The sequence below is a fragment of the Eublepharis macularius genome, chromosome 14, assembly GCF_028583425.1.
Source record: "Eublepharis macularius isolate TG4126 chromosome 14, MPM_Emac_v1.0, whole genome shotgun sequence".
NCBI classification, from domain to species: Eukaryota; Metazoa; Chordata; class Lepidosauria; order Squamata; family Eublepharidae; genus Eublepharis; species Eublepharis macularius.
The window spans coordinates 55,670,386-55,694,711 of NC_072803.1; the positions used below are offsets into that span (position 1 = coordinate 55,670,386).

The 24,326-nt window shown below is 45.6% G+C and overlaps 1 protein-coding gene across 2 annotated transcripts in view; it reads right to left on the minus strand.

The window, feature by feature from the left end:
* Positions 1–24,326, minus strand: part of CDK5RAP2 (CDK5 regulatory subunit associated protein 2) — a 179,188-nt gene that overhangs the window by 19,218 nt on the left and 135,644 nt on the right. For both annotated transcript variants that reach the window (XM_054998013.1, XM_054998011.1), the window contains 6 exons: positions 22,570–22,802; positions 19,263–19,311; positions 17,172–17,290; positions 12,826–12,951; positions 4,926–5,042; positions 831–1,020 (listed from right to left, as the gene is read on the minus strand). In XM_054998013.1, coding sequence (XP_054853988.1) covers positions 831–1,020; positions 4,926–5,042; positions 12,826–12,951; positions 17,172–17,290; positions 19,263–19,311; positions 22,570–22,802 — 834 coding nt within the window. The remainder of the gene's footprint in view (positions 1–830; positions 1,021–4,925; positions 5,043–12,825; positions 12,952–17,171; positions 17,291–19,262; positions 19,312–22,569; positions 22,803–24,326) is intronic.

Sequence of the window (24,326 nt, forward strand, 5' to 3'; positions counted from 1 at the left end):
TTCCTGCAAGGCAGATAGCTCCAGAAACCTACTGGAGAGGAAGACAAAGTCCTCCCATCCCCCTAGCCAACATGATCTAAAGGAAAATCCCTTCCTTATTAATTCATGGTTGACTTTCTATGCTTCAAGGGCTCTTCCCATAGCAGGGGCTCACATGCATCAAAATAGAGCAACCAGTCAAGTGGCTATACGCAAACATGTCTTTTGATCCTCTGATGGGTAGTTTATTTCTGCTCCTAGGCGATTTTCCTCCAGTGGAGTTCCAGATCCCAATTGCAAGGGTAAACACAGAAGTGGACCACCATGGGAAGGGGGGGGGTTTGCATTTTGAAGCCAAAAATGGTGGGCAAAAAAAAAGGGTTACACACACACTCCACATCTGTGTTCCCTTGAAAACAAGTATGGTGTAGTAGTGAAAGGTTGGACTTTTGCCTTTCTAGGGAGACCTGGGTCCAACCTACACACAGCAGTGAAACAAATACATGAGCTTTTCTCTCTTAGCCTGGCCTACTTCAAGTGTTATTGTGAGGACTAAATGCAGGAAAAGGAGCAGCAAGTTTCATACACTGCTGATAATTTGTGGGAGAAAGAACGAGTAAGTGGCAGTTGGGTTTTCAAAATATTTTATATATAATGTCCAGTTTTGTCCACAGTGTGAAACAAAACTCACCCACAGAGTCATGTCATTGTGATACAAGTCCATTTTACCCCAAACCCCTGCCTATTGTACTGGCCGCCCCAGATTAAAAAGGGGTATCACTTTCACAATCACAGAGAATGCACAGCCTGACTGTCATCAACAGATACTTAAGCAACAATGGGATCAATACCTATTTAACTCATTTCTGGTATTATAGACGTCATGTGTCAGCTGCCCATTCTCTTCCTCCTGCTTGCCCACTTGTTTTTGCAACTTCTCGTTTTCCTTTTTCACGCGCTCATAGTCCTTGTGAAGGCGCTCAACGAGGACATGCTTCTTTGAAAGCGACTCCCGCAACTTTTCATTTTCCTTCTGTTTGTCTGCAAAGAAAAGAAACTCAAATTGTTTCAAAGGGCCACAGCTGAACTTAAGCAAAACAAAACTGCAGCCGCCGGGGGCGGGGGGCGGGGAGAAGCAAAACCAAGGAAGTAACAGCTGAAATTAGCTACTTGTTTGAGGTTTACAGTTTTAGCATTCCAATTTTCTTCTGCACTTCTTTCTGGAAGAGAAAGTTGTTTGATAGAAATAAACATAAAATTAACCCATGCAATACCTCAACTGCATGAAGCCTTGTAACTTAATACTCTCTCTGTTGGAATTACTCAATTATGTCCTGAGAAGGGAATTCCATTTATCAATACGCGTGAAAAGATAATCTTGGCAACACTGGAAAAAGTCAGTTTAGGAGAAGAGTATGTTGCTGCTCATGAACAGACACCAACTCCCAGTTGGAGGCATACACTACTCAGAGCTAGCCTATAATTGACAGTCTTCATGTGGGGTGACTGTGGTTAGCTTTCATGTCAGAAGCAATTGAAGTCTCCCTTGTTTCATGAATGCTGCAACAGACAGTCTGGCTTGTAGCATGAACAACAAATTTCAAGTCCCTGCTACAAGACAGAACTCAGCATAAGAGCTGGTGTACTGGAGCTATGGAGCAGATGGTTGCAGAACCTACCAGGGGAGAAGCGATCCTGGCCTTGGTCCTAAGTAATGCCCAAGATCTGGTGAGAGATGTAAAAGTGGTTGCACCACTTGGGAAAAGTGGTTGCACCGCTTGAGTTCAGCATTTGCATAAACAGGGAATTGCCCCAAAAGACCAACATAACCACTTTTAACTTGAATATAGGGGTAACTTCTCTGAGATGAGGGGGCATGTGAAGAAGAAACTGAAAGGAAAGGTCAAAAGGGTCAAAACCCTTCAAGTATAGACAGCTTCAAGAGGGGATTGGATAAACATATGGAGCAGAGGTCCATCAGTGGCTATTAGCCACAAGGTATAGATGGAACTCTCTGTCTAGGGCAATGATGCTCTGTATTCTTGGTGTTTGGGGGGGAGGGGAATCAGTGGGAGGGCTTCTAGTGTCCCTTCCTCACTGGCAGGCCTCCTGAGGACACCTGTTTTTTGTCCACTGTGTGACAGAGAGTGTTGGACTGGATGGGCCATTCGCCTGATCCAACATGGCTTCATCAGCATTATTAATAAGAAAACAAGCCCAAAAAAGCCAGAGGCATAAAAACAGCATAAATCAATATTTGGCAGCCATAAAACCATTCTCAGGCTAGAAACAGAGGATAGAAAAAACTAAAAAGGATGGAACCTTGCAGTAAAAAGCTTGAGTAGAAAAACATGTCTTGACTTTGAGCCTAAAGGTAGGTGGCAGGCAAACCTCAAGTTGGAGGGCATTCCAAAAGTGAGGTGTCACCACTGAAAGAGCCCTGTCTCTGATTACCACCTAACCTGTGCAGGCAGGAGGCACAGAGAGCAAGATGCACAAAGAAGACCTTAACTGAGGGAGCAGGGAAGTAGGGGAGAAGGCAGCCCTTAAGTACCCTAGCCCTGTTCAGGGCCTTAAGGGGACCAGACCAAAGGCCCACCCAGTCCACTAGCCTTTTCCAACAGTGGCCAGGTAGACACCCCTGGGAAGCCCACAAGCAAGCAGTGTCCTAAATTCCAATATCGGGTCTCTGCTGAAACTGCAGGACAGGTATTGGAGGCAGCAGTTTTAATGACCCATTCTTCTGTATAGTCCCTCCACCACCTCACATCCAAAGGCCCCTGCCAGGTATTGTCAGGTCTTGCCAGGTATTCTCCCCAAGCACTTCACTGCATCACTCAGGTGTATGAGTTAAAGTTACTTTATTAAAGAAGAATACCAGTATCAAGATGGTCAGACAGGATCATTGGCTGAAGTGATGCAAGGTAGCAAAGGAAGGTTAATTATAGGGCAAGGTCCCTGCCCCCAATGGGAAAGACTGTTAAGATTTTGGCGCATTGAGCCAGGAGAGAGGGGAAAGGATGAGCTCTGCTCAGTCTCTAATGAAGTTGGTGCAGTCTTGGCTGGAACTTCAAGGCCACGTTCGCAGGCCAGCCAGGAAATGGTAACCAAAACACCAGCAAGATAAGCAGCTAGCAAACAGTTAGCAAAACAGGTTCCCTCTGCATGTTCTCAGAGGTACACACTGCAGCAAGAAACTCATAACACATGGCAGATATGCTGGAGGTATATCTGACAGGTATCTTCTGGGTCCTTCTCTTTTTTACTGCAACACAAAGTTTTGTCACTATGAAAGCCACATTCTGAAAACACCAGAACTGACGTTATTAATGTGAGTTAGGGATCCTTTGATTTTTGCAACTAAGGCATTTGAATGAAAAGGCATCATAACCCAAACCTATGGATCCACTTCTGCAGCAGCAATTCAAAAGTGATCTCCTAGAAGGGAAAAGTGGCATTGCACCACAAGGCCAGTAAGAACAATGGACGGATTTTTTAGAACTGGCTTTTACATATAAAACTGTCTTCTCACATGCGAGCGAGTTTAAACATTCCTCAGAAACTCCATTGCCTGTGCCCGCACCACCTGAGAAGCAACGAGGGAGGACAGGGGGCAAGGTCTTTTCAGCAACGGCACAGAAACTCTGGAACCCCTTTCCCTTGTAGAATGCAGCTGAAACTCATCTTGTTGTTTTTCCCTATAGACATTTTGATTTTTAAACACTGTTTTTACTTCTCTCTTTTTTTAACTGTACAGACTAATTTTAAGTTGGTAAGGGCCCTCGCTCAGGAGTACAGCACTAGTTTTGCACGCAGATGCTCCTGGGCCAATTCAAAACTTCTCCAGTTAAAGGATCGTGGGTAGTAGCCGCTGGGAAATAGTTTTCCCTGGTGGAGAGTTGCTGCCAATCAGAGTAGATAATACAGACTGGTTGATTGATTACATTTATAATCCGCCCTCCCTGTGAATGGCCTCAGGGTAGATGACATCAAAATTTACAATAAAATTCCCATTAAAACCATAATTAGACAGTTCAATAATGACAGTTCTAAACAGCTCTAGAACAGCTCTGGATGGTGGCTCATATTCACAGCCCCCAATTAAACATTTTATGGGGTGGGTGATGGAGGAATGGCAATAGTTCAACCGATAGCAAAAGACAGGGTGGGGATTATACAACCCTCACCCCACTAGGAGACCGAGCTAGAATGACTCATGGTCTGATTTCATATAACCCAGTTTCATATACTTTTAAGGTCCTCTATTGTACCCATTAAAAATGTTGCAAGCTGCCTTCAGCAAAAACTGTAGCAGAAATGTGTTAATAAATAAATAATCCCCTATGGCAGGAACTGAGTGGGACACTCATATCAATGTGTTAGAATATTTATTTATTTACTAGAAACTACACCCGTTGTGTGAAAAAATATAATGGGCTCTAGAAAAGTGATTTCGTGGGGCCCTCCCAGCATTCCAACGGTGAGACACAACCACTGAAAATGTCCTGTCTCTAGTTACTACCCACCTTGCCTCTGAAGCGTGTGCATGAAGAGCAGGGCTGAGGAGGCAGGACTTAATGGGCAGGGTTGACAGTACAGGTGGAGATGGAGATCATGGAATGTTGCACATGGGGGCACTTCTGCAGCAGTGCATGGTCTGTGCCATGGGCACCTGCGGGACTGCTGACTGTGCCCGTAACCAGGCAGGCCCACTGATACAGCACGAAACCATGATGTTTTGTAAAAGAGGTAAAAACGAGTGCTCTTAATAATCTGTTGAATAGAGCAGCTGCTATAATGCCTAACAGTAAAGTAACAAATATGGTATCTGAAGCACGCCACTGAGCACATAAACATATTGCCCTCCCATTTTCGGTCTTTATTAAAATGATAGGCCTTCTCCAAATTTTGTCCTGTTCCTTTAGCGCTGAGTTTTCTTATCTCACCTCGAGATCCTTTCGCCAGCATTACATTCAGAAGCTGATTTTGCTTCCTCAGGAAATGAATTTCAGAAGTCAGGGAATTATATTGCTCTGAGCCGTGGATACAAATGTTTGCAGAACCTATAAATATATACATAAAAAATGATTTATGAGTCATCTCGAGGTCAGTAAAGATTAAACTTTCCTAGACAAGAACAATTTAAACAATGAGGGGTGGGGGGAAGAACACGACGCGCTATGAAAGCTATTTATCCCCTATATATTCTGAAGGTTATCATCACGACAGAGGGAGGTAATTCAGGTGGACTCTGAGCAAGCCATTCTAACAACACTTCTGATGCCAGGCTAATATCAACTGAATTGCAAATTATCCCTGGCAGATAATAGTGCTGGGTACAGACATTGCCACACTTATCTTGGGCCTCCAGCCAGAGATTGTGGAAAGACAGATTGCAGGCATTTTCAAGGCCTTGTAAATTACTGCCTTTTCAAAGAAGGATGAGAGTTCTGCGCTGTGTAAGTCCCGGTTGATCTTCCTGAGTAAGTGGGATTGTGTCTCCTCAAGCAGCGGCTATACAAACTTTGCAGGGAACATGTCCCTGGGATGGGGTTTGAGAGATCCCCTGGGCTTCACGCTAACAAAGGGATGTTCAGCATGCTGGAGCCCTTTGTGTGACAGCTGTAGTCTTATTGCACTACCTCCAAATTTTGTGAAGGGCTGTGGAGCACATGTTTTGCATGCAGGCAGTCCCAGGTTTAGTGTCTGGAATCTCCAGTTAGAGGCTGCAGCTTTAAGAGAAGGGCAAAAAGCTCTACCTTAGACAACAACTGTCAGTCTGAGTAAACAATACTGGGGCTGGATGGCTCATAGCTCAGCGGCAGAACTCATGAGTTGCAGGAATTTCAGGCATCAAAGAGCTAAAAGACCTCTGTGCCTGATTTCAGTGAGCCACTGACAGGCATATCTTCCTGGATCAGTAGCATGATTTAGAACAAAACATTTTTATAAGGGAGGGGTAATGGATCAGCTTTGCATGTAGAAGGTCTCTGGCACAATTGCTTGGATCTCCAATCAAAGGGTATCAGGTAGGGGGGCTGGGGAAAAAATTCTAAAGAGCACTAATAGAAGAAAGTGAATGTCCATATATTTTGGGGATGGGTCATAGCTCAGTGGCAGCGCATATGTATTGCATATTTTTCATATGCAACTGGCCCCAGATTGGGTTGAGCTCATCAATTAACTTCTCCCTTCCTTTTTCATCTCAGTCTTCTTGGATACTGCCAGGTGCATTCCACTGAAGTCAGCTGGAGTTGTGATTATCCTTGAAGCAGCTCAAACTATTTTTTCTTGACTCAGTTTGGGAGCCTTGGTTGGTGATAAGTAACAGCTGACAATTCCAAAGTGCTGAGACGCCCAACTTTTATTTATAACAAGCAAGCCAGTGTCTAGGCTGCAAAGATGTTTGAAGATATGATGGATGAAAGTGACAACGGATCAAACTGGGTCCAAGGAAAAGCAGCTCACATTCACTGTGTTTTTCAAATGTCATTATTTCAAAGGGCAGTTCCTCTGCTACAAGCTTCAGCTACGGATCTATTTCTGAAAACCCAGCTTGGGTATAAAAATACGTTTCAAGACAGATACTCTGTGTCTGCATGCCTGCAGCTCGCCTTATGCCCTGGAAAGATACAATTACAAGATATGTTTTCCAGATTCTGAGAATCTCTACATCTTGCATAAGAACACAAAAGTTCTTATGCAAGATCAGACCGAGCCCATCCACTTCAGCACATGGTTTCCCGCAGTAGCTAAGATTATTTATTTATTTAAAAACATTTACATCCCGCCTCTCTGTAAAATTTTATCTGAGGCACCTTTCAACTTTCAGTAAAGCCATAGAATAATTAAAAGAAGCACAATCATTAATTTTAAAACCAGTGATAAAAAACAGGAGATTTTTAAAAAAGATCATAATAAGCATCAACGTGAACCTAACCTTAAACAGTAGCTGGGATGCCCATCCAAAGGTGTGCTTTTCTGAAAGCCTCATGCCAACCATGTAAACCACCTTGGCCCTCAGGTTCATTGCATCTTCAGCAAACTCTGCATTAGGGTTACCAGCCCCCTGGTGAGGAAAGGGGATCCCCCCTCTCTCCACCTCTGCCCCCTCTCACCTGGCTGGTGGAGGGGGAAAGGTGTGGGAATGGGGCTGGAAACATTGAAGAGTGCTCCTGCACATATTGGAACACTCCAGCATTGCCCCAGGAATGACATCATCACCAGTTTGACATGGGAATGTTCTGGAGCACGGGTGCTGTATGCACAAGGTAAGGCCCTGTTGGTGCACCCCCCCCCTTATAATTCCCCACTGCCCACTTTCAGCCCCAGGGGACCTGGCAGCCCTACTGTGCACACATCTGCAAATAATGACACTGATTCACCCTTGCTACGCTCTAGTGTATGGATGGAAGCACAGGATGCAGCCACCTTGATGAAGCTAAGCAGGTCAGGGCGTGTTGAGAACCTGGACTGAATATCTCCAGGGAACCCTGATACGTCACCTCAAGTTCCATGACAGAAGGAAAACAGGATATATGTCACTTAATAAATAACATAATGCTAGCGTTGGCCTTTAAAGCACTAAGCGGTTTGGTATCAGAGTGTTTAAAGGACCACCTTTTCTCATATGAATCAACAAGGGTTTTTGTGAGCCAGAACACCCCAGAACGGCGTTCCAGCACCTCTTTAAAATACCCATGTGACTGGTGTCACGAGGGTATTTTTAAAAAGGCCCGTTTTGGCCTGGATCGGGCACAAAACAGCTTGGATTGGGCTGCTGCTGGGCGGGTGACTGTTCCCCCTCCCAGCACCAGCCTGATCTTGCCTGTTTCAGCACTGATCTGGGCCGTTTTGGCCATTTGGGGCCTGTTTTAGGCAGAAAATGGCAAGGATCAGGACCGAAACGGCCACCATCAGGCCCCTACCAAGCAGAGGAAGACTTCCCCAATTCAGTCCCAAAATGGCCAGGATCGGGCCTGAAACAGCCAGGATCGGGTCTCTGCCAGGTGGAGGAACACTCCCCTGTCCGGCAGCCGCCAGATCCTGGCTGTTTGGGGTCCCTTTCAGCCATTTTGAGCCCAATTCAGGCCAGGATCGGGCCCGAAATGGCTGGGATCGGGCCCAAAATGGCCAGGATAGGGCTGCTGCCCAGCGGGGGAGTGCTCTCCCATGTGGCAGCAGCCCATTTCAGGCCAATCCGGACTATTATGGGCCCATCTGGGGCCCAAAACGGCCTGGATTGGGCGCTACATGGGCAGGTTTGGGCTGCTGCCAGGTTGGTGAGTGCTCTCCCATGCAGCAGCAGCCCTTTCTAGGTTGATCTGGGCCATTCTGGGCCTGTTTTGGCCTAATTTGGGCCCGAAATGGCCTGGATCTGGCCACTGCCGGGCAGGGGAGTGCTCTCCCACGGCAGAGTGGCTGGTTTCAGGCCGATCCAAGCCGAATTTAGCCTTATCTGGGCCAAATTGGACCCCACCATGGAGCACAGGAGCGCTCCTGGGGCAGCCATGGCCTGCGTGATGATGTCACTTCCCGGAAAGTGATGTCATTGTGAAGTTTCAGGAGTATTAAGAGGCACACCACCTCTTCCTGGGAGTTGCCCCGGGTGAGAGTTCCCCCACCTCTTTCCCCAGAAACCATCAATTAAGATCAGCTTCAGAGGCCTGTTTCAGTGCTTGCAGGTAAGCTCGGTGAGCACCAGGCACAGGGCCTTTTCAGTTGTGGCTCCTCAGTTATGGAACTCTCTCTTATAGTGATTCACCAGATGGTAGGCACAAACATTTCTCCTAAACATTTTGTTGATTTGATCTTGATTGGTTGTGTTCTCTGCTAAGTTTTCACTACCCTCTACCACTACCCTGGTTCAAAACTATTAATGGTTTCAATGAATGATGCTGCTGGATTTATTTATTGATTTGTCAGGCTTTGATAAATTCTCTTCGGTTTTACAAGCCACCCCAAAAATGTAGGAGCCAAACTTACCTTTCAGCCTTCAGGATTTTATATTTTATGACCAAACTTTGATTATTGCTACCACAAAATCTAATCCTAAACTTTTCACAGTTTTTTGTCTTTTTAAAAGCTATAACAAAAGTGTTGTAGCATGTAATTAAATATGAGGTAACTCTGGTTGTCATCACAATGAAAAGCTAACCTCTGTCCATCACCTGCTTTGTACTTCTACTCAGTATCAGTAAAAGGCACTTACAATAAATGACTACTGAAATTTCTCGGCGCCATGGTGCCCTGCGGTTTGTTTGACCTTGGCTTAAGCAAATAAATAAGTGGTCTGGGACCATCTCAAGGACTTGCTTGACCACTTATGCCATTTTGTAGGTACTGATCTGCAATCCATCACTTATCCCAGCATTTAAAACTATTATCTGTCATTAATTTGCATTCTACACTTTTGGAAGGAATGGGTGTGTGTGGTGTTATTTTTTTTTTTTTGCAGGGGAGAAAAATAACAAATAAAACAATAAAAAATATTTGCAAAGCGAAGGGCTATCTAGGTTGGGAAGCCTCCCAGATCTTGATGGGACAAGGTCAGGAACTGCACAGCTTCTGTTCTCCCCAAAGCTCCTTGAATTTATGCTCACCTGGGACTTCAATATATCCTTTGGTGTGTTTGCCTAGTTTTGTCTGAGCTTTCATTTCTGTCCACAGACGGAGGGAAGAATTATACTGAAAGCAGATTCCACAGATGTGCAAGAGCATATTTTACATTCTGATTCATAGAAAAATTATCCAGGAAATAGCAGTTGCTGTGTAATACATTCAAAAGTGATCAGCTACATAGACTGGTATTACAAATTTCAGTAACATTACTCGCTTTCTTATGTGTCGGTTACTCCTACATATGCAAGAAGGTTAACATCCAAATTGAGGTCAAACACATTACTGCACTGGAATTGGAACCGCACATCTGGCACTTGATCTAGCAGCATGTTCAGAGCCTGAAGAGCAAGAGGGTCCCCTCTCTTACTTATCATTAGTAGCCCTGTTCCTTTTCCTCTGAATTTTTCCATCACATGGTAATAAATCTGCTAAAGTAACAGAGAGATGGATGGAAGGCATAAGATAATATACGCTTGCTGCATTAACAGACGTTCTTTCCCTGAATCTTTATGAAGCCATAAAGTAGCTGGAACTATTTCAGGTGTGGTCATTTTGTGAGAACCGTGTGCCTTTCCAGCAGCGTGTAAATACTTCACAAACAAAATCAGAGGCATTTATATATACTTTTCCATCAGTATAAATTTTTCCTGTGAGGAACTGTCATTTGCAGGTAGCAGCCATTTAAACTACAAAATAGATGGAGAGGCGATGCTAAATGGTTGCAACTTTTTCAACACCAGCAGGGGGTAAAACAGCACAAGAGGGGGGCTCATTCCTTGTGCAGGCAGGCTTGCTAAATCAGTCTTTTCTTGGGCACCCCAAAAGATGCATTATTGTATTGCTCCAGCTGAGTGGTTAAAATTTCTGCCCTGCATTTTATGATCACAACAGGTGACAATGTTTTGCGACTAAAAAAAAAACCCAGGCCACTGATCATTTATTTGACTTTCTTTGCATGCCCACTTTTCCATTAATGAACTCAATGGGGCAGGCGTAAATTTCTTCAGCGGGGGGGATACAGGGTTGTACCTGGCACAGGTCTACCGCCACCTCTTCCCACGCCTCAAGTGGGGCTCCGGTACCACCTCCCTCTCCCTCACGTGAGGCTTCTGTCACAGGGATGGCTCGGCCCAGTTTTTTGGAGGGGGAAGGTCATCTGCCACTGGGAGGCATCTTATTGGTGCTCTTAATGGTCAATCCACCCCTGCCTGAGAATATGTAACTGGCTCAAGGTCACCCAGGGAGTTTCCAGGCACGAATGGGGATTTATGATTCTGTTCTGAAACTCTTATCGCTACACCATGCTGGATCTTTTGAGGTGGCTGCTGTTGAGCAGTAGCCTGGCTGAGTCATGCAAGTCAAGTGCCCACTGGTTGCTGCTGGCCCTGGCCCCAGTGAGCCCTCCCTCAAACAGCTAAAAGAGCCCCAGAAAGGGCCTTGCCCCTTTCCTCTGCCTTTTACTGGCAAAAACCAAGCCTGGAATGCTGGCCAAACTTTGGGGGTTTCCTAGCATTGGCCAGTGAGGGCATCTGTTTCTTAAAGCTACAGCAATCTTTTTATACCCCCCACCAATGTATTTTTTTTAGACTTCAAGTTTTTCTGCAAAACTGGGCTACTTTTCAGTTTGTAGAAAGATCTATGTTGTTTGTTCATAGCTCCAGTCTCTGGATTTAAGTATGCTTAGATTTGGCTGGGATGAGAATTAGATACTGATCATTCATTTGTGTGTGAAAGGAAATGCTTCCCCCTCACAGCTTTTCCGTACAATGACCCTATGAGGTAGATTAGGTTGAGAGTATGTGATTGACCTAAGGCTCATGGCTAAATGGGTATTTGAACTCTGGTTTCTCCAGTCTTAGACCAACACTCTTAACAACTATACTGCTCACATACTGCATACTCAGTTTGAATGTCCACATGAATCTGAGAATTCAGAGTAAATAGTGGCTTCTCAGATAACCTGGCCTGAAAATACGGGAGCATTTGTTTGGCTGAAGAAGAGTCAGTAGAACCGAAGAATCATCACAATTTCCATATTTGAGGAACCAGCTTTATATCTCTCTGCTCCAGTACATGTGCACAGAGATAAGCAAAAATGGCTAAAGGCAGAAATATTTTAATCTCCTCCATTTATTTTTCTCTTAACCAGGCCCCAAGATACCAAACCCAACTTAACTTCCACCATTTGAGCCCCAAATCTCAGACTGCTCACCCCCTCCCCCAACACACAATTTGCAATAATTGGGAAGCCAGCTTTTGCACTCACAAACACACCAGGCTAAATATTAAATGGAGATAGAAATATTTCTTTATTTAAAGAAGGGCCTTGGCGGTAGAATAATGTTGCCACCCTTGAGAAATCGCTTTTCTTCCCCACACCATACAATGGAGATGGGGCCATTTCTTTGTCTAAGGCAGGGCCCACCAAGACATAGTAATATTGCAATTACTACTATCCCATCTGTGAAGGCAAATCACAAGTATTTCGATCCATTACTTACATCAGCGCTTGTGTTGCAGGCTACAGGAAATACCTGCTTCAGTCCAACCACTGAGGCCTCCTGATCGCTAGATGGATTCCACCGGTTGTCTTAATGTTTCCCTTCCCTCCAGGCTCTTTCTCTCTGTCTACTGTTTCTTCATACAAAACAGTATTATCCACTGCAGGCCCCCTCCCCTTCTTATCTTTAGAAAAAGCAAACAAAACCAGCCCTTCTGTGCCTTCTATGAACTTGCTAAGTTGCTATATAGACAAACAGAACTGCCTGAACTTGACAGCTTGAGCAGGTTCATGAGGCTACCTGGCAGCCCGAGAAGTATTGTGCACACCAGAAAATCCCAGAGGTGGCTTGAGCCCCACTGTCACCCTGAAATGTACATCCCTTCCTGAAGATAATCTGGGCCAATGCTGTTGAGGCTTCCCAGATCAAACCAAGGCTCTCAAAGCAGACCTGGAAACAGGGAGCCAATGCAACTGCTGAAGCATCAATGTAATATGCTCTCTTCCGCACATATTCCTCCCTCCCTCCCCCAGCATGCAAACCAAACTCAAGATACAACTTCACCAAATAGCAGGGAGGGAGAACAGCCATTAGTTCTAATGTGGCTGGACAGGTGCGGAGGTTGTATCAGCCCCATGCGTTCAGGGTTATTGGGTTTCTCTGTTCAGGAGATCCCACCCCCTCTGCATAGCTCTGCTCCATGCCATGGCTTTAAACATGTTACCTTGGTCCAGGGCAGAGTCTGCCACCTGTTGCTCAAGCTGCTTTCTCAAGCGATTGTTGGTTTTAATGGATTCTTCAAGCTGGTGCCTCAGCATCCGAATTTCTTGGAGATGCTCCATCAACAGTTCTGAACAGCAGAAAAGCAAACAAAGCACCTATTGGCTGAGAAAACTACTTCCTATTGTCAGAAAACTATATACATACACATACTTGTGAATTCCAGTTTTACAGTTGGTGCTCCAACCATCTCTCAATTTTTTTTCAAAAACGGTCAAATTAGATAGCCATGAATGGCTCTCCTGTCTTCCCCAGTCTCCTCCAGTTTGGACTGTGGTACTCTCTGTGTGTGTTTGTTTGTGTGTGTTGAGGGGAGGGGTTTAGCCCTTACCTCCTGCACTCTTTTTGCAATCTCACTTGAACCCTCAAGCTCCTATTTGTTCAGTTGGCAAAAAACAAAGAGACAACGTTGTGGTGCGTGGTTGACCCCAGCCCCAGCAGACAGAAGTTCAAAGAAGCCTACTGAGATTGTGAGAGCGGTACAAGGGGTTGAACTACACACCTCCAGTGCTGAACGTAATTGCCTCCACCCAGTTATTCACGGAAATCAATCACCACGTTCACTATGGCATACACACTCTCCCATTCCCATGTTAACTTTACAACAGCCCCTGTCAGGTAGGTTATGCTGAGAGCAAGTGACTGGTCCAAGAACATATCTCTTGGGTCAAAGTCCAGAACTTTAGCTGCTACACCACATTGGCTCATAATTATGCATAGGATTGCAGCCTTAGTATAATTTGTGCTTTCATCGAACTTTTGCATGTCTACATACCCCAAGGCCTATTTCTGATCTTTCTCCGTTTTTTTCCCCAAAAGTAAAATTTGCACATAATTATATCTTTTCTAGCAAAGTCCTTGTATTTAACCAGAGTGTTTCTGATAGAACTCTTTCTGGACTGAATGCACTTCTTGTCCACAATTCTTACGAAAACAAGATGTTTTGATGAGACATTTTAGTTAAAAAGAGAGAGAGACCAATAGAAACCTTGCAAAAGGAAGGGAAAGGAAGGAGGAGAAAACCTTTGTAGTTATTGGAGGGCATATCCTGCTTGCTCACTAATACTTCCTCCAGCCCAAGCATGCCGTAGAAACAGCCACTGAGGCACTACATAACTCTCTGAACTAGGCAGACCTCTGGTTCCGTCCCTACTTCCAATGACTCTCACCCCCGCCCCTGCTCTGGAGGCACAAAGGGAGGAAACCAGCCCCTGACAAGTCCAGTCCTTCTCCTAATGCAACGGGGCAAAGTCTAGCTTCTGCTGAAACTCCGATCCTGATCACTGCAACCTCCTCCTCTCATCAGAGTCCTCTAACCACAGCTCAGAACAATATTGCCCAAATCATTCGCCACTCTCACCTTAGACCACGTGACCCTCCCATTCCTTCCCTGCCTTAAACGCAGATCTCTTGTACGTATTTTTACATCATGGCTTTTGCCCATTCTGCCCATGAATGTCCTCAGCCACCCAAAAGGCTCGTTCTCTTCTCTTATTTTGAAACTTCCTCCCAGCAGCTATGTAGTAGCACCCCCCCCCCTTCTTCTTTAAACACCAGTTTTACCAGAACAAAGCAAGAAGTACAGGTATAAATGTACTTGGTTATCCCTTGCAGCTTCCCCATTCTCCATCCTCCCCTCTCCATCCATCACCCTTCTCACCTCCCCCTCCGCCCAATTAAAATTTAAATTGTAAGATCTTTGAGATAGGGGCCTGTCTATTTTGCTTATTTTACTGACGGCACTATATAAATGTACTTTTAAAATAAAAGAGACACTTTTGCTTCAAATAATAGCTAAGACAGAACTTTGCACAAGAAGGCCTGCGATACCAGGCTTCTGGAACATACCTTTAGTCTTTTGTTTGATAGGCCTACAGGTTTCCCCCCACCTGTTGTACATTTCTGCACCGCTCAGGAGCTCATCTGTTCTCGGCCCATTTTTTATTTGGCAGCAAAACCAGCAGAGAGACGGCTGCGTTACTTTTAATAGTGCTTTCTCAACGCTGCCTGCTTTCAGCTGAGCCTCTAGCAGAACAGACCAGCAAGCATCAACTGCAGAGAGTAAATTTCCAGGTCAAACTTCACGCCTTCTATTAATTATGTAGCATGAGCTAATCCCAAGGAAACTCTATACTCGGCTTTAGAAAGCTAGAAACCAGGTAATTTAATCATCACTTGCCAATTGTCTGTTTTTCAAGTCTTTGTTTTTCTTTTGAAAGATCACCCAGAAGACTGCTTTTTTTTTTTTAAAGGAGAGCGCATAAAAGAACAAAGGTGTGGAATGAAAAACTGGCCTTAACATGAATCTTCTTTCGGGTTTGAGGAAAAGGGCAGCCAGAAGCGGGAAGGGGGGGGGACTCCTCCCCCTTGAGCAGCAGGGCTGCAGGACAGCTCCTCCTTCCAGTCTTACTGTCAACGCTAACTTATTTTGCATCCAAGAAAACAAGAAACTATACAAACGTTCATGCCAAATAATAAAGAGAACAAGCTACACAAGGCGGTTGGAAGAAGGTGCCCTTGTGAGCAAACGGACTCACTGCCTGATCTACTGCCTGTTCCCATCTGCAAAACAAGGAAAACTAGGCGGGCTGGATGACGCTTCACAATCAGAAGGAAAATTCTCAACACATCCCATTTTCCAGGCTCTGTAGGTGGAAGACCGGCAACTGGCGCTCTGCCCAGGGTGGGAGAGTTTCTGGCGGTTGCAGAACCAGTGGCTATGCTCGCTTTCCAGAGGAAGCCCCCACCGAGGCAAAATAATCTACTCAATGACACTTGACAAAGGTGTGTACTGAAGACCAAGCAGCTGCCCTCTTAGCTGTCCTCCATAGGGATGCTCCTTCGGCCGAGGTCTCAATGAGATAAGTAAATTATATCTGGAATGTACCACGCTAGACTGTAGGTGATTCATGCCAAACATGTCTTGAGCACAGAACATGAGCAATCAGGTAGACAGCTTGAATCCTTTCCACTGATTCTAAGTGAGCTCATCCCTGAACACAGAACAGGCATTAATGGGCTTGATGAACCAATGGTCTATCTCAATAGTGCCCCACTTCAGATGGCCGTGTAACTGACTGAGAAGGGCTGTGGCTCAGTAGAAGAGCACATGCTCAACATGCAGAAGGGACCAGGTTCGATCCCTAGCCTCTCCAGTTAAAGGAGTTTTGGTTGTAGGCAACAGGAAAAGATCTTTTCTCTACTCAGGACCCTGGAGAATCAGAACAGATAATGCTGAGCTAGCTGGCCCAGTGGTCTCACTTGGTAAGACACTCTTCTGTGGTTTGGCCCCTGAACAGAGTCAAAGCTCAGGGTTTCCTAAACCAGGGATTGAGCCTGGTGGGATGAAGTGTTGCAGATCCTTGACTGCTGCAGGGCCAGATACAAACCGTGGAGATGATGTACCCAAGGACCCAAGCAGGTAGATCCAATGCGGACAGGAAGCGGTATCTAGGAAATTTTGAAGGCACCTTTGAGGGTGTCCAGGAACACGGTGCTTTTTCCACCACCACCACCCCAGCATTGCAACAGCAGGCATCTTCCCCAGGCCCTGCTCTGCCTCCTCCATTGGCACCTCAGCTGCAGGTGCCTCCACAGAGCCCTAAATCACCTTCGCCATCAGAGTGGCAGCTGCCTTGTCCTGCGTAACAATCCTCAGCTACAACTGCAGCAGCACAGGCAGCTCAACCTCAGCCACAGGAGGCTTTTGGCAACCTAGGCAGGGCACACACAGGCCCCAGGATGCTGTGGCAACTGCTGGAGAAGCTTCAGCAGCGGCAAGGTGAGCCAGACACAGGGAAGAGCAAACACCCTGCCCTGGGTTGAGATGGGGTGGGAGGGGCCAGGAGGCTACCTCCCCCCCCCCATCTGATAGGCTGGGAGAAGGATCGCTCTGGCAGGCTGAGTGAGGACTGGGAGGAAACCAAGGGAGGCGGGAAAGGGGAACCCTTCAAAAGCAGGTTCCTGTGAGGGCCACAGAGGAAAGTAACAAAAGAGGCAGCAGGAGCATACTGACACTTCCAGGGCAGGAGAAGAAATAAGGTGGTGCAACCCCTTTCCCAGTTCATCTGAGGACTCCTGCCCTCAGTACCTGGCCGATGGATGAGCAGGTTGGCGGGGGGGGGGGGGGGGCTGATGAAAGGGGAGTCTCACAGAGTGTAAGAAAGAGCAGTTTAATGAAATCCGAATCAAGAGTGGCATTGTAAATCTGCTGTGCAAAGTGACAGGTGTTCTCTACTCCTTACCGACCACCACATGTACCACCTGACCTTCAGTGGAAACAGTAGTTACCTGGGGGAAATTTTGCTGGTGCAACTGCTTGCTGCTCTCTCTCCTGCTCTATGCCTTCTTGTTTATGCTCTGGTGAGTTCAAAATGGATGAGTTTTCTGTCATCTCAAAGTTGGACAACCTGTACGGGGGGGGGGGGGAGAGAGAATTTCTTACTGTAAAATTTCCATTATGCTTATTAGAAAGAAGACATTCTTTACCCTTTGGGAAAGAAAATACCCTTTGCTCAAGAAACAAGGCCCAACACTTGACTGATTTCCCCAAGTGGTGGGCTTCTGGTCCTCTAAGAGCAGACTGGAAAGAGCAGCAATCTCATTTACCATACCTGAGTAAGGAACAGAGCCGGCATGGTGTAGTGGTTAGTGCGTGTATGGTGCAGTGGTTAGACTGGGATCAGGCTTAAGGCTGTGGCCAAAAGAGCTGTACTAGGAAAGGAAAAGAATAGGATCTGGGAAAACCAAGAGCTAAACTACACAAGACAAATTACACGAGGATGTTCAAGTGAAGGGAGATGAAATGTTAGCTGGGAAGTGTAGTTTGAATTTCACCTCTTTCTACAGAGCCAGAAAAAATCGCTCCTCAGAAGGTTTGTTAATTTCACCTCTCTACTATCTTTGCTGGCTCTGTAGAGAGCTTAAATTAACAAACCCTCTGAGGAGCGATCTTTGCCAGCTCTGTAGAGGGAGGTAAAATTCAAACTACGCTTCCTGGCTAACATTGCGTCTCCCTTCACTTGAACACCCTCGTGTAATTCGTCTCGTGTGGTTTAGCTCCAAGTTAAAATCCCATCTCTGCCAGGGAAGCTCACTAGGCGACCTTGAGCTAGTCATTTTCTCTCAGCCTAATCTACCTCATGAGGTTCTTATTGTAAGGATAAATGGAGGAGGGGAAAGTGATTTGCAAAATGTTTTGGATCCCCAGTGGGGAGAAAAGTGGCTTAAATATTACATTTAAGTAGAATAAAATAGAAACAATGCTGATCTAGCAATCTTTAGTTGATCATATGCTGGATTCCTCAACTTCGGAGAGGTGATGACCCTATCCTTGGGTACGCCTTGAGGTTTGCTAAAAGAGAAATTCGTTGCCCCAACTAGCACAAAGAAAGCAACAAAACAACGAGGGGAAAAGGAGGGCATATTAACGCTGGTCTCTTTGGACTTGGCTGAATGCTGCAATCTGTCCTAAAAAGACTTATTGTGATTGTCTCTTCATCCCCCTGAGAGGCAAAGTGATGTTCCATGGGGCACAGAGCTGAAGCCACACAGCTTTTCAGCTCCAACGAGCAGTCTTGCCTGTTGCAGGCCGCGTGGTCCCTTTTGGATCAAGGCCAGGGCTGTGCCACATTTTTCGTGGCTAGAACTTCAAAGAGAAAAAGGACAAAGAAAGGCCTGAAATATTCTTTGAACCATTCTCCTTTGCTTGCATCATTTGCTTCTTCTCACGACGACTTTGGGCATTTGCTGTGGCATCTTTTTTTTTTTAAAAAAAGGGGGAAGAGTATCATAGCACCAAGCAGCAAATCAGATCTGGCTGCATGATAAAATCACGAAGCCAAGTCAAAGCGAAGTCAGTGTTTCCAGTGCTCACTCTGAGGGGGAGACATCTACTGAATGGAGACTGCTCAATCTCTCATTGACAGGGTACTTCTGTTATTTTAGAGATAGATTAGTGATCCTTAAATCCGGCCTTTTTTTTCACCCTGCAACTCAAAGTGGCGCACACAGTGTTCTCTGGAAGCCTCCCATAGGAGCTCAGACCCAACCCAAACCCACTCAAGGTCGTGGCATCATATGCCTTCCAATCACACCCTGTGCTCCTCAGTCGCCACCCCAATAGATCAGCTGGAGAGTCTGCAATGAGAGGTCACAGAGGCAGCAATCTGTCGCATCCAAGCATGTGCTAAGAGTCCAGGATCAGCAAGCCCCATAGGATTCCTAAGCGGCTTAAAATTAATGGCAGGTAAAAGGCTAGCTGTGTGGTCGGAGTCTATAGGCTGACTCTCCAGCCCTTTCTACCTCAAGTGCAAATGCTACCATACCCCTTGGATTCTAAGAACAGGATCTGCTATTAGCCAAAACAAACATCGCACTTACCTTCGGGCGATTCCGTCAAGTTTAGTCATTTCGTCATCTAATGACTCTCCTGCAAAAAAGGGAAAGATGGATGCCCTTCAAAACAATGTCAAGATGATAGATGGCTCTGTTCGCTGAAGTCACTTCCATGAACAAAGAGAAAAAGAAGGGCTGGCGAGTGACTGCCGAAGTGCAGCAGCCACAAAAGGAAGAAGGGTTGCTCGAATTGTACCAGCACAAGTATACGGGGGTTCTGTGACAGTACCATCCTATTTCCAAACTTGGAAAGCATCAGCATGAACAACAGTGGAAGGAAATTTGGAATTGGGGTGGGGGTTGATATGAAAACAATGGAGGGCAATGGGGAAGCAGCAATATTTCACTCACCCCAGAAATGCTTACCTGCCCTTGCTTTAGATGTGTGTGTGTGTGGGGGGGAGAGTACAGAGGCCCGTAAGTTCTCTCAACAATGGTGACACATCCTTTGCCCTGGGCAACTGCCCCTGCCCTGGATACCCACCATAAAAGCTCCCACCACTGAGTTCTCTATGAAGGACAGAGCACTTACTTAAGATAAAGGAATGCTTAAGAAATAATTGGTGTCTTAAACACACCAGGCTTTGCAGAAGGCAGGCGCCACAAAGGAGACTTGTGCTGTTTGAACCTTCTGTACAAATCCCCCAGAAAGGAGAAATGAGACAGAGCCCACAGGATGTAGATGATGCAGAGGAAGGAAAGGTCTCTCTCACACACTTTGTACTCTTCCCTAGAGAAGGAAAGAAGTGGCGCAAAACCTTCCACTGACAAGCGAGTAGAAAGAAACTTCCCATCCCAAGTCTTCTATGTGTACTGGAGTTTTGCTTCACTTCAGGCAGGAAGCAGAAATAAGCAATTCTCGTTGCTCTGTCATGTGCAAAAAGCTCAACAGGAAGTAAGACCTCTTCACCTCTTTCCCCAATGCCAGAGACAGAGTTGGTGATTGATTGATTGATTGAGTGGCTGACAAATGATAGATAACAGCAGGCTACTCTGCCTAAGCAAAAATGGAGGTTCCTTATTTTATTTAGTTATAATTTCCCTTATTAGAAGGGCAAAGGATATTCAAAGGAGATGATGGAAATTACATTTATAGCAAGGCGGACCCAAGTCCAATCTGCACCCCCCAACTAACATCTACTATAAAACACTGGGCTGGCGCTGCTCTTTCTTTAGAACTTAAGCCTTAGAATTTTTCAACATTCTCCTCAACCGCTCATTTTATTTTTAACTTGTGATTCAATGCAACCCTGTTGTGCAAAGATATATTGAATTGTCTCGGTTGTCAGCAACTTCATTAGTATATATGATACCATCTGCTGATCTGAAAGGAAAGGCATTTTAATGTTTATTTGCTAGAGAAACTTATTTGTAATGCAAAGAATTTGATATATGATAATTGAATACACTCAGTCTTTTGAGGATATTGCTAGGACATGCTAGCTGTAATATCGTTTCACAAATTGAGCTCCCTGGGTATCAGCAACCCAAACTATCTCAGACCTTGAATCACTCGCCCTTTAACGTCATCCAGTTTCTGTGGACCCAATGGGGCAAACTTTGGAAAGCACATTCTGTTCTCACTACTACATCATGGTATTACTCCACATGATGTGCTCAGGGGTCCCTGCCCACCACCACCATTAAAGTTTTTGCAACATTTCAATCCTGCGACATTTTGCAACATGCCAATTCAATCCTGGGTTGTATCAAAGGTGCCATAGCGTCGAAACTGCAGGAGGTCATAGCCCCTCTCTATACTGCCTTGGTCAGGCTGCACCTGGAGTATTGTGTGCAGTTCTGGAGGCCTCACTTCAAAAAGGAAGTGGACAAAATCAAGAGGGTGCAGAGGAGAGCGACGAGGATGATCAGGGGTCTGGAGACTGAGCCCTACGAGGAAAGGCTGAGGGCCTTGGGAATGTTTAGTTTGGAGAAGAGGAGGTTGAGGGGGGACATGATTGCTCTCTTTAAGTATTTGAAAGGCTGTCATTTGGAGGAAGGCAGGGAGCTGTTCCAGTTGGCAGCAGAGGGTAGGACCCGAAACAATGGGCTTAAATTACATGCACAAAGGTACCGGCTGGATATTAGGAAGAACTTTTTCATGGTCAGAGTAGTTCAAAAGTGGAATCAGCTGCCTAGGGAGGTGGTGAGCTCCCCTTCACTGACAGTTTTCAAGAAGAGGCTGGATGAATATTTGTCAGAGATGCTTTAGGCTGATCCTGCACTGGGCAGGGGGTTGGACTAGATGGTCTGTATGGCCCCTTCCAACTCTATGATTCTAACGTGTACAGGATATGCTCTTCTGCAGTTGTGAAGGAAAAAACCATCCGGCTTCTGCCACCAGCAAGATCAAGGGCCACTGAGAGGAGACACCTCCAGAACAACACACATCAAAGGGAGACCCCATCTTGGCTCCAGCCACTGGACTGAGAAAACAGGGTTGCACCAACCAGTAACTGTTGTTCATCGAGTGTTCTTCTGTGCAGGCACACTTGGGAACTGCAAGACTACTCAGAAAACATGATGATGAAAACAGGGTTGCACCTACTTGTAAATGCTATTCATCACGTGTTCTGTGCAGGCCCACATGGGAACTGCGCATGCACAGGCCAGCTGGCCTCCACATGGGCAGTTCCCACGTGGGACTGCACAGAAGACACGACAATGAACAAGCAGCTGCAAGAAGCCCCCAGCCACTATATTCCAGGAAGAAGTCTGCTCCAATTGAACTGCACAGGCAAGAATGAGCAGCGACATCCTGCAACATTCCCCCTAAACAACCCCAATCTTTTGGAGGGGAAAGCAGTAGCTAAAAAAAAAGAAAACGAGATGGGGTGAGAGGAGCCATTAAGATTCCATCAAACATTTAAGCTATTTTGCTGCTTTACTAGCGGAAGCAGGCTTTAAGGAGCTAAAGGTACCACCACTCTCAAAAACATGACATGGGGGAAGTGGAATATTTTCCACCTTCCCTGGATGCACCAGCCAACGTCCACCCTGTTCCAAGACGGGGATCGTTTTCATCGCTGGAGGCTGTCTTTCTGCTGCCAGAGAAAGGGGAGAAGGATTGGAGACTAATGCAAGGACTTCTGCCGAGCACTATCAGTGCAGTCTATAAAGATTAACAAGGTCTGGAAAATCAACAGAGGGAAGAGATGGGAGAGGAGAAGGGGAAATCCTCACTCCACCTCATGGTTCAAGCAACACACTAAAAAGAGTCAGCCAGAAACTAACGAATCCTTTGCTGAGCTCTGTACAGGCAAGTAATTAAGAAGAAGCCACAGCTACCCACCGTACAAACACTGCTTCTCCAGCCTCTCAAACAGTTGGACGCTTTGATTGAGCTGCTCACGGAAGCCCTCGGCAACATAATAATCCACTTCATTGGCCTGCAGGAGTTCCTCAAATGCTTTGATCAGGTTGGTCAGGTGCTGGCGGTAAGTCACACAGACACTGTGGCTTGCTTGAATTTTCTGACGCTGGCTGGAGTTCTCATGTGGCAGCGAGAGGATGGGAGTGTCGAACCTGAAAGAGGGAGGTCAAGTTGGAAAAGGTTTTGCACTTCAGTTGAAGCTGATTCACACTCCATTCTTCCTGGCTTTAGTCCGGCATACCTACGGGACCGCCTCCCTCCCTATGTTCCTCCATGGCAGCTTTGTTCATGTGAACAGAGTCTCCTGCAGGTACCAGGCTGCACACAGGTGAAATCAGCAGCAGCCTGTACATAGGCTTTCTCTGTGGTGGCCCCTATCCTGTGACATGACCTGCCTGAGGAAGTCAGAAGAGACCCCACTCTCCTGGCTTTCCATAAACGATGCAAAACCGAACTATTCAAAAAGACTTTTTACTCAAATGGGAGGGCTGCATTTTAGGGATGGGGTCTCAGGTGCTTCACTAACAAACTGGGGATCATAGACTTCATCACCATTTTTGCCTCATATATTATCTGCTGCTTTAAATATGTACTCCTATGTACAACCATCGCTCCATGCTGTCTAATGTTAGTCCTAGAATTGATTATGTTTTGCTTCAGTATCTCTACTGTGTCTTGGATCATTGCTAATGCTATGTCTTTAAACTTGTATATGTTTACCTTAAGGTATTGTATTGAAATGTACGTACTTGATACTGATTGTATTAACCTCATACTGTGTAATCCACCTTGAGTCTCAGTGAAAAAGGCGGACTATAAATGACGTAAATAAAAAAAAAAATTGGAGGCTGGAGTTATTTTATACCATAAGGGAATGATGGGGCTGAGATGCATAGATCATGCTGCATGAGCAGAAGGAACTTCGCTTGAATGAGGCAATCATTGACTGGCCCTCTTCTGCAGCTCCTGTGGGTCAACTGAAAAGTCCCTGCATTTGAAAAGAGGGTACCAGGACTGCAGAAAGCAACCTCACTGCATGAACATAAGGGCCTTCCAGTTGTGTAATGTCATATTTGGATCCAGTCTTGCCCTTACTTTAAAAGTCACTGCTAAAAGATCTCTAAATTCTTTGAAAACCAGACATTTTTTTTAAAAAAAAACTGTATTCAAGATGTATTATCAAGAGTCCAGGATTTGCATATTCAGACTTCTTTGCTTCGGAATTAGGAGCTTTGTTTTGTTTAACCAAAGCCTAATCAGCTTGGCAACATTTTTAAAAATGTGAAGAGAAACCAAACACAAGATACTAATCAGCTCTGGGGAAATAACCTGAACTGCTTGCTAGAATATGGGGAGGAATTCATTGGGAGGTGAGAAACAATACTCCCCAGTAATCAATGGGTTATGTGCTCATCAAGAAAGTTAGATCGGAACTGAGAAAAAACAGGTTGCACTTATTTATTTACTTCATTTATACCCGGCTTTTCTCCCCAACAGGGACCCAAAGCCATTTATATTGTTCCGCTCTTCTCTATTTTATCCTCACAACCCTGTGAGGTAGGGTAGGCTGACAGCGTATGACTGGCTCAAGGTCACCCAAGCAAGCTTCCATGGCAGAGTGGGGGTTTCATCCATGGTCTCTCAGAGCCTAATCTAACCACTACACTACACTGTCT